This window comes from Camponotus floridanus, unplaced genomic scaffold, assembly GCF_003227725.1.
Source record: "Camponotus floridanus strain SB8 unplaced genomic scaffold, Cflo_v7.5 scaffold10, whole genome shotgun sequence".
Taxonomy (NCBI): domain Eukaryota; kingdom Metazoa; phylum Arthropoda; class Insecta; order Hymenoptera; family Formicidae; genus Camponotus; species Camponotus floridanus.
Window position 1 is genome coordinate 2,356,769 of NW_020229215.1, and position 11,422 is coordinate 2,368,190.

Genomic DNA, 11,422 nt, shown 5'->3' on the forward strand with positions numbered 1-11,422 from the left:
GGTGGTTGGCGGTGGGTGGCGAGAGCCCGGAGGCGCCCAAGGGGTTGTTGCCGGGATCGCCGCCATGCTGGATTCCTGCCGTACCCCGGTTGCCTTCTGGTAATCGTTGCCAGGGATGCAACAACCCCTTCCTCCCCTACTAAACCGGCATCGCCACGCCCCGTGGATCGCAGATGGACCAATGATGTCGGGACGTCGCGACGCCGGCGTCCACCAATAGGATTACCCTCTGATACGCTCTTTCGCTTGTCAGTGACTGCTGCGCGTCCCCCCTCTGGCCCCAACCCCCCGTATACTCTCCTACCCCCTCGCGAGACTGGATGCCTTTCAATTTCGGGCTCGCGGCCTCATAAACGCAGCCAACCACCCATCCACCCGCACGACAGGGGTGGCTTGGGGCGGCAGGGGATGCAAACACACAACCGTCGAGTTACTTGTCGTCGACGTGATGGTGTGCGTGGACACGCAGACAATCGCAATTCGGGGTACAAAGCCGCGTGGAAAGTCGGGGATGAGTAGCGGGGGTGTGTGCGCGCTCGTTCTCCTTCTAGTACACGGGAATGCGCGTTATGGGACGATAGGGTGGATTGGATGTGTACGGGGATAGAATGGTACAGTGACGCTGATCAATCATTCGAATATGTTGTAAGGGAAATGTTTACATTATATAAAGATACGTGTTTACGATAAACTTAAAATTATACACCATCTCTTTTGGTGATGATTATATTTATTTTATGATATAATACATATACGTTTGTATATAATATCATAATACATAAATATTAAAAACATGATTATTTTGTTTCAATTTAATTCTATAAATCTATATTTCTGATTTTTAATTTTTGAAATTTTGACTCTGAGAATTGAATACACAATTAATTTTCAATATTACATTCGCGTAAATCGTTATCACCAAAGTAATTATTATTTTCTTGTTAGTTTATGTACTTTTTGTTCTATTTATTAGGATAAATATTTAGAAAATAAAAAACATAAAAGAGATATCGTTTCTTAATTTCTTAAAATAAAATATGTCATTTATTTTGCGTGGATTTAATTTGATCTTATATTGAGAATTTATTGCGCAATTTATTATTCATTATGGAGAGGTTCATTGTTACAAAAAAGTTTCATAATAAAATTAAAATATCTACCGATTTTTACAACATCTTAAAAGTAAATTTAATCGTAGTATTTCATATAATTCTTATCAAATGATTAAAGTTTTCGAAAATACGCCTCAGTACAATCATTTAATATATGTACGATCAATTTCTTAGAAGCTGAGTATTTGCGAGACATCCATCAAACTCGCGTTCGTCTCGTTTAATACCACGCTAGAAAGTAGAACGAGCAGCGAAGAGGAAGTTGCTCTTCCTCCCTCGATGAATACCTCAAAGGGGATGCTCCGATCGGTGTGCACATCTCAAGCATCACCCCGCAAATTTACACGCCTGTGCTTTCTTAGCGCGTCTTTGTGCAATGTTCCTTAGATGAACGTTATTTTCATGCATGTATGATAAAGACGGATGTGTGTCGCTCTACATGAGTTCTCAGAAAAAGAACCTTTTTTAGCACAGATGCCCACGTAACGCGAGATTATACGCCAAGATTCTGCTGAATAAAAAAATTATGACCTTCGATATAATAATGATATTTAATAGCAAAGGGCTTCTGTTGCATTTAAAGGAAAAATAAAACTGCAATGGTTTTTATAAAAATGTTATATTGTTAGAAGCCGTTTTTTTCCATCAGAATATAAATTCAATGTAACCGGCATTATTTTTAAACAAATTGAAGAGTACAATCGAATTATAAGAAAAATAATGTGATACAAAAATTTCGTAACAATAATAATTTCGTGCAGAAATACATATATGTATAAAAAATGTATAAAGCAAATATTATATATGTTTTTCCAACAAAGAATTTATAATTTGATATATTTTTATGCATATATTATACATATAAGAGATATATAATTTTCCAATACATTCGCAGATCGTTTCGAATATCTTATACTCTTTCTCTTAAACATATCAAATAATGATAATTTATCGGTAGTGAATAAAAACGAACGCGTTCACTGTTACCGTTGTTCACATTTAGCGTGTCCACCCTTGTCTACATCCCGAGTGTTGATATATTGAAACATATAAATCAGACTCGACATTTAAAAATAAATAGATTTCCCGAAATAAAAAATTTTGATATCTGATTGAATTGCTCACGTAAATCAAATCAAAGTTACTCTCTTTTCACATCTTGCTACTTGTTATAATATATTTATTGTAATAGTAATTATAATTTCTTTACATATTAATATATATTATAATTACATATACATATAATAATTATTTGAATATTTACGTGACACATACACAGCACAGGTTTCTAGAATCCAAGAGTGTACGAAATACATTGCATTAATTATATTATTATATAATTTTACATTATAATCGACACTAATCAAGTATCGTTACTTCAACACAACACGCGTGAACAAGCTTTAATTGACCGTTTTTACTGTAGACGTGTTTGGAAAATTCTCCAGGACGTTATCAATCGCGTTGCAAATTTCCTCGAAAACTGCCGTTTCGTCGTTTTCGCCATCAATGACTACCAGTCGTTTTCTGTAATACTTTAGAATCGGTTTGACCATTTTTTCGTGATCCTTGATCCGTTGCATATTTTCGTCGAAGTTGCGGCTCTGTCGCTCGGTTGCAGTGATGGTCCTGGCTAAAATTCTGTCCATCAGCAGCGACTCCCTGACGTACAGGTACAGGACGAGATCCGGCGGCCGGATGTGCTCGTCGAAGTGCTTACATTGTGCTTTTTCCCGGGGAAATCCGCTCAGCAAAAAACCCCGCGACGTCTCTAAGCTGCCCAGCATCCTCGCCTTGATGAGCTCTACCATGACATCCGCGGGAACTAGTTTACCCTCGGACATCAGGTACGCCAGGATAACGCCTCTCTGCGAACCGGTAGCCACTTCAACCCGCAGCAATTCTCTGGTTATAATAGTGCAAAAACCGTAATGCTCTGCTATTCGTGTAGACTGTGTTGCTGCAAGAGAAATTGTTTCTAAATTATTCTTTTTAAATCGAACCGTAATTTAAAATGCATTGTTATTTTTTTTATTCATATTTATTTTATGTTGATATTTATTATTATTATTATTATTATTATTATTATTATTATTATTATTATTATTATTATTCATAATTATTTAATCAAAAAATTGTATAAAATATTTTATAAACTTGGCAAATTTTTTTCCATAAGATAACATCTTCAATTACTAAGGGAATTTATGAGTCATCAAGAAAAAAAGAGAGGGATTGATTTTATTAATTCATAATTTTAAAGTATTTAGCTTTGGATAAATGTAAAAAGAATCAACCAACTTTTTCCTGCTCCTGGACCTCCAATCAAGAAAATAATCGGCAATCTTGATTCCCTAATCGTCGAAACGTCGAGCTCGGTGCTTCTTGGAATCAAAGCACATAGAGGATCGACGGGCCTCACACAATTGAGACCCATTTTTACTTTTTACAAGTATTATATTGTAATGATAATTATAAAAAATAATATTATGTTCTATTTTATGTATAAACGAAATTGTACGAGTAGCAAAGTTTGCTACGCACTTTTATAATAATACGACATATTAAAAATCTTGAAGTTGAAATATGTAATGTTAGAAAAGTATCGATTTCTGAATAATCGCGAATATAGGAACAATATAATTTTACGAAAAAATATATAATAAATTAACAGTATATATTTGACAGCTTTTATAATTATGTTCATTCAAAATTCTGTCATTTAAAGCATAATTTTCTATACAATGATTATGCATTTATTATACGGCGAGTTATATTGCGGCTAAAGTAATCAACTACATTTTCGATCGTTGATAATTTGCCTCACACTCTCAAGAAAAAAATGGTAGCAGTTTCATTTAATTTCATTATAAATATATTTTTACTATAATTTACTTTGATATTATTTATTCTTATTCTACAAAAATTTTATATAATCCAATTAATTTTTTTTATCATTTTCACAATTTTTATAATTTTATCTGGAAATATTAACTCATTTTAATGTCATTCTTACTTTGCAATTATATCTTTTGATATGTATTAATATTAACAATAACAATTTATTAAAGAAATACATATCTTTTATATCTAGGCTTATTAGGTAATTTGTATGCACGTAAAAGTGTATGTCTACACATTTTACAGTAGGAATTTTTTTTCTTATTTAGTCGTAAAATGACAATTCCATCAGGCTGATTCGTAAATTCTTTCAAAAAATTGAAGGACATAGATGGATGGCTTTTAATCGTATAAAGAACGAGCATCCCTTGAAGGAGCGCGAGGAATTGAGGTACATCAGAAGATGTCGAGTCGCTATCGTCAGTCTTGGCGGAGTCGGCAAATCCTTGGCACACTTGTTGAAGACTTATCCAGGTGGTCTAAGCTGCGACTTTGCAATCGAAGCCATCCTGAGGGAATCGTGGAAGAGCTAAATCATATACCTACGAGATTGCCCGTTCGAGGATTTAAGGGAATAGATAGCATAATTATAATAGAAGGCATCTTCGTAATAATTATAACGATATTTTGATCTATTATATTGTATACATATTTAGTTAAAATTTGAAATTTATGTTGTATGATAATTTTTTTAATGTATTGTCATACATATTATTATTTATAAAAAAACTATATGAATATTATTTAAAAGAGTAATTGTACGGTACCTATAATGCTATATTTTTTACAAATATGACTAATAAATTTGTTTTCTCTTATTTTTTGATTTAGTTAGTGTTTAATCATTTATGAAATAAAAAATAATCTGTATTTAATTGTAACATTATTGTTACACAAAAAATAATTTTATCCCAACTTGAAGTTTTTTTTCTGAAATACAATGACAATGCATAAATTACTATTATATTATACATTATTATTAATCTTTATTGGATTAATTACGCTTTTAAAATACTAGGTCTAATTTAAGATGTAACCTCCCATGAAGACTTTATTTACATTTACATTTACTTCCATCATTCGCTATAGGAGAACGCTGCAATCATCAGAGACATAATCAATATCTGCGCAGACAGATGTCCTGATGCTCTGATAGCCATAGTGACGAACCCTTTGGACTCGATGGTACCAGTTACGGCGGGAGTCTTAAAGAAGCGCAGGGTTTATTGGCCTGAAAGGCTCTTTGGCGTCTGTCAGATTGACCAGATGCGAGCGAAGCGTTTCTACGCAAAGGCCATTGGACAGGAACCGAGAAAGACTTACGTTCCTGTCGTAAGTGGATAACACCACGCGGATAACACCACAATTCCTTTATTTTCTAAAGCGAGACCGAATGTTCCTTTGACAGAGGAAGAAACCAGAACTTTGATTCAGCTTGTACGAGATGCTGGAATAAGAGTCATTCAAGTAAGAGGCAGAATTATTTTATAAGTAAATTAAAAAATATATAAAAATATTTTCTTTTACCATATATCATCATCAACGTAAAATTCAATGCCATGTTTACTACGTGATTAGATTTAGAATAAGATTTTTTCAGAAAAGATTTATTGAACCGGCAACTATTCAGTCAAGTATATCGCTCACCTAGGCAAGGAAGGGAGCAGACGGGTCTATGTATTCAATGGCATCAGCGACGCTGGGTTTTGTTCATAAATTATGTCGCATTCATCACGAGCCGCATGTAATCATTTCCGCTTATGTGGAGTCGACGGTGACCAACGCGCGTTTCTTCAGCAATGAATTGTTACTCGGACCACGTGGTGTTCACAGAAATCTCGGATACGGTACAGTCACAAAGTTCGAGCAAAATCTAATCGACGAAGCAGTACTGGTCCTTCAGGGAGATGTTGCGATGGCTGACGAATTTTTCAAGAAAAATGTATAAAGTAATTTACAAAAATGAAGCTATAATCTTCATTATTAAAATAGATAGGTACATTATTAATATAAATTTAATTTCTTTGGCTAATATGTTTGAGTTTCATGTGATTTTCAATTTATTTTTTTTTATTAAGTCTCTATGATTTGTATATTTATTAAAGTTAATAGTATTACGTATTTATAATAATATAAGATTTAAATTATTACAAAGTATACGTGTACATTTCTTTTTACTTGTAAATACAGTTCTCGGTTATGTAGAATGATCATTAGTCTACTGTAATTAATAAGATAAATACACGATTAGCAAAATAACTATTTTCATTAAGTTCATTGTTTTATGTCGCAATCTAAGATTTCTGATGAAATATATTTATATTATATTATTTGGCTGATATTAAGAATAATATATACGTATAAGAATTTATAATATTAAATTTTATTTCTAGATATTAGATATTATTTTGTAAATTTTTAAATTTATTATCTCATAATATTATGGCAAATGTTTAGAGAATGTTATTATAAATATCAATTCAATTGCACCATGTCCCGTTAAAAATTGCAAGACATGCAACTAACGAGATAATCGTCCGCTAATCCGAATCGGAATAAAATTGAAGTACAGATATTGCGCCGTCGTGACAAGAAGTTGCATAGTTGCTGGAAGGCACTTCCGCACTCTAGGTCGTAACTCGCAACAATACGTCGTCATTGTAAAATATGAACCGGATTCTGCATCAGGCCGTAATTTTCCAAATAATACGGGTCTCGGTTCATAGATCGATTGTGATCCAATGCATCGGTCCGGAAGGGCTGATATTATCTTCTGAAACGGAAATTGTGTACGCGCGCGCATGTCCGCGAAAGGTTTTGCTAATTTCGTTGTATTCCCGATGACGCAATGACGTAATTTATTTGTCACTCGAGGCAACACTCGGTAGAGAAATAAAAAGTCAAAGTGAAAGCTTTACAGCCTTCGTAGCCCTTGAAACAAAAGGTTAAGGATCGGAAATTGTTATATCGCCTTAATGATTTCCGCTTAATAATTATAAAAAACGTTAAAATTTTCATAAATTCGAAAAATATTGTAATTTTTAGATTATTCTTTTATTTCTTTTAAAATACATATGATATTATAATTTATTTTTAAAAGAATAGATACATGTAAAAATTTAAATTAAAATGTACTAGTTTTTTTTCTTTATTTTATTCCCTTTCATAAAGATATTTTCTAATTTAAATTGGAAATAATAAATTTACATATAAATATGCTGGATAATTTTTTCTTGAGGTGGAAGCACTTTATAAAAAAATGTGCAGATTACATACGCTTCGAAAAGAAAAATAATTTTGCTTCAAATATCAGATATAACTAAATACAATCTCAAATACAATCTCAAAGTGCTACTCGTTAAAATTAGCAAATGTGATATTATCGGAGATTGAAACTTTTTAAATATGTTTATTAAAGGAAATTAGCGTCATTTCAACACAAACTAGATCGTGACTTAAGATCACGATTAGAAGGCATTTACAGACACGGCGAATTGTGAAGAGTGATGTACGGCTCGACCGCTGTCTCGTTAAAACCGCGGAATTACACGCTGGAATTATGCGTAAATCTGTCCGCGATCTGACTGCCTTTAAATATCGGCGCCAGTGGCATTCGACTGCATAATTCACCGGGTAAGTCGCAGCAAGTTACTGAATCTGAATCTTTACGAGGGATTTACGAATTAATAATAGATTCTGTGAACAAAGGAAGAAAAGGGAGATGGTTTTATGCGGTTGCGATCGCGTTTCTTCCCCGCATTAATCTAATATCAATTACTTTATTTCACCTAAATCGGTTACATTTGATTATATTTATAACTCTTGTTTTAATTCTTATTTAAAAAGAATTAATCTATTTTGACAGGCTTATCTATTTTGTTTCGTAAGAATTCTTGCGTCATAAAAAATTTCTTTCATTTATATTTAAGAATGTTTGTTTATTGTTTCGTAAATTTTTTATTTTTGTATTTTATTAATTTATTTTAGTAAATATAAAATAATTTCTTGATGCAAAATTAATTCCACAAAAACAAAGTAATCTCGTATTAGTATACATTGATGTGACATGTTTCATCGCATGAATTTTCTAAATAGTTTTTTCATATTACTTGAGAGAAACGATTTATCTCAATTGAAAGAATCGTAGATATTCAAAATTCCTCAAACATCCGGATAATACAATTAAAAAAATTCCTGTTTTTTAAATTGCCTAATTAAGATAGGTAGTATTAGGATGCGGAAGGGTTTTCCTCGTTTCATCGATAGAATCAGAAGCGTATTCTCCGTGCGGACGATGATAAGAGAACAGGTTCAGTAGCGGTATTTAAGAGACTAGAAAGGGACAAACTTAGCCATAGGACGTTAATCACGGTGGTATCGTCGCATTAGCGATAACGCGAAATTATCACGAGGCTTGATTCTCGTGAATCAAGCCTCGATGAGCAACCGTTGGTTTTATTGAGAGACAATTGTAGCTTCGAGTCGCGGAAAAAGCGTTACTAAACGAACAAATCGTGGAAGAGAAAATCCCATTTCACAAAAAGTGGCGATATTAAATAGAGATTGTGTTATGCATCGTGATGTTTTGAAGAGCCGCCGTCACGTAAATCGCGATTAGGAATTCCCACGCTGCATTTCCGCACGGCGGACATTTCACGTTTTATCAAGACCTTATTCTGCCATGATCAATGATCGGAATGAAGATATATTGTCAAGCGAGCGGAGGTTTAATGCGGAAACCAGCGGATGCGATCTTAATCTAGTAAACCGTATCTAGCTTTCATTAAATTTACGCGCTTATGTGTGTTTACTTTACATTTATTAGTTATATATTCCGCTCGTTAATCCGCGTTTTTGCAAAAACGCTCATGTTTATTGCCAGGACACTCGTATATATAAAAGTTTAATGAAGAGTAAGAGAGTAAAGAGATAGATGTTGCTACTAATTTTTCTTCCCTTAGTTTTGCCAGGTAGGAAACGTTAATTAGCTGACTTTATTCCACCTTCTACGATTTATATATTGTATTAATGTGCGCGCATTAATGAAATTTTTTATTAAAGCTGTGCTGGATTATTTGCACCATAATCTTTAACAACGTTCGTACACATTGCACAACACTGTCTAATGCAAAAACCTCTTAGCTGAGAATGTCGTAGTTATGGGTGCAACTAGGACCGAGAGTTGAGAATTCAACGTTAATGGCGAGCAGATTTTTCAGAAATACTCGATTACAAGACACTCTTTGCCGTTGATTTATGACATCATTATTTTGCGCTGATTTACATGGAAATAAAGCTGAGAGCGATATGCTTCGCATGATCGCGGCGCGCATTTCTGTATATCTCGCAGTATTTAAAAAGCCATTTATAACGCGCCGCACCTAAGGGGGATAATCGTACTTGCGTGCTTGCGAAATTTTCGCGTTTCTGCCGTTAAACCGGCCGTAATAATTATTGCAAAAATTTCGCTCTTCCCATCAATTACGTAACAGAATACACGGACGTGCAGATCAGCGCCTAATATTAAACCGTTGCTCATTGCGCGGTAGTGAAGCGGATTTTGCCGATAAGTTATGCATGTACCAGATGCCATTAGCGCGAATGAATTGCGCGTTTATTTCCGCACGTTAATAAATAACAGTCTCCTCCGGGAATTCCGAAAAAAAAAAATTGGAGCGTTGCATCCCGGGCCGATATATTTTCTCAAAGTTACACACAATGCGAGCTCCGAGAGACACTCTGTTGTCAAACAGCGACATCGATCGCGGTGTTTTATCGGGTGTTTAATTAATAAAGCAAACAGTACGATTTTCGTTGCTGAAAATAATTTACTCGCGGAATTGAAACATTATTGATTCGTGAACTGTATTTTCGTAACGCGTTGAATCGATCCAAAGCTCGCAAAGCGATAGCTTATGCTTGTAGGCACGTCGTTCAATGCTCTTAAACCATCGATCGTTATCGCCTGAATCGAGTAATTATGACGCAACATTAATGATCCTGATGAATGGTGTCATCAAGTCAATGACACTGCGAGCGGTGCCGGCAAAAAAGCAGGTAGCTATACGAGTCGAGTGTAATTAGCTCCACTTGCCACGCTATAATCACCATATTACATTAAAACATTGCATGGCATTTGAATTGTATGTCGCGGAAAGATGGATATTTAAATCTTGTTAATTATTATCATTATATGCTATAATCATAATAAAGTAACTTAAATGCGAATACTTCATCACACATAATCGTTACTGTGTGTTAATAAAATTACTTACACATTAATCTTCTCTCCCTGGTTACTTTTTCTTAATCACAATGTTATTTATATATATATATATATATATATATATATATATATATTATTTATATTAGTTTTAATTAGCATACAAACATTTCTTTGTAAATATATAATTTTTTAATGCACAATAATATCAATCTTATGTACATTATTTTATTAAAAAAAATATTTTAATATAAATTAATATTTAATATAAATATTTTATTATAAATAAAAATATTTTAAAATACACTATAAAATACCCTGTTAATTAGCTTATCCGGCGTCATTTCGAACGATTTAAAATATCGAATGCTGCAGTTTGTGTGGGAAAATGCCTTGCATTTATTTGCATTTTTTTCAAAATAACGAGGCCCGCTGTTTCGCGAAAGCATAAATTATCATATGAAAATTATTTCTCGTACTTTGACAGCGCGATCGAGAGGATGACCTGATATATTTATTTATACCTCGCGTGAGCGAACGTAACGGAGGCTGATGAACGACGATGATACAAGATGCACTCCGGACGCGCTCCTTTACTCTAGGAACGCAGCAATTTAGCGATATCAGCCGACGGGCCGGCGTGGCTAATTCTATCTACGTAGCGCCCCACTCGATAATTTGCTCGGGCAAACTTATTAGATTGCCACCGGGCTGGCCGCTAATTACAGGCTGTTCATACGGACGCATCTAGGCTGCGAACGAGATGTTAAGTTACTCTGGCGAAAGTCGATCGGCTTATCAATGTCAGTTGCTGTCGTCGAGTCCATCTAAAATCGCTTAAAGTAGTAGGTTTTCTCGATTAATTACGATATCTCCAACATACTTGAATTTAACTATAATTTAGAAACTGATTTATCGATGTAGATCAATGTTGCATTTTAAGAAATATTTTAAAGAGGGTAACAAGTAAATAATTGATGGTAAATAATACTTAAACGAATGTATTTGTGTGTAAAAAGAGAGTTCATTTTTTGAAATAAATAATCTAGAGAAAAAGAAAAGAGCAAGTCAATAACCGATCGACTGCTTCGCAGCAATAATTTAATGTACAGCCGGTTGTATCTTTTGCTTTTTCAAGGAAAGATATACATAATAATTCCAAGAAATTTGACATATATACATATAC

The 11,422-nt window shown here is 33.9% G+C and overlaps 1 protein-coding gene and 1 pseudogene across 1 annotated transcript; one reads left to right on the top strand and one right to left on the bottom strand.

The window, feature by feature from the left end:
- Nucleotides 1–2,515: 2,515 nt before the first annotated feature.
- LOC105257094 lies at nucleotides 2,516–3,549 on the bottom strand (annotated as a pseudogene).
- A 799-nt stretch (nucleotides 3,550–4,348) lies between these two features.
- Nucleotides 4,349–5,961, top strand: LOC105257093 (malate dehydrogenase, mitochondrial-like). The gene is made up of 3 exons (XM_011267472.1): nucleotides 4,349–4,487; nucleotides 5,146–5,345; nucleotides 5,665–5,961. Exons 1-3 carry the CDS (start codon nucleotides 4,349–4,351, stop codon nucleotides 5,959–5,961), a joined length of 636 nt encoding a protein of 211 aa, XP_011265774.1.
- Nucleotides 5,962–11,422: the final 5,461 nt, after the last annotated feature.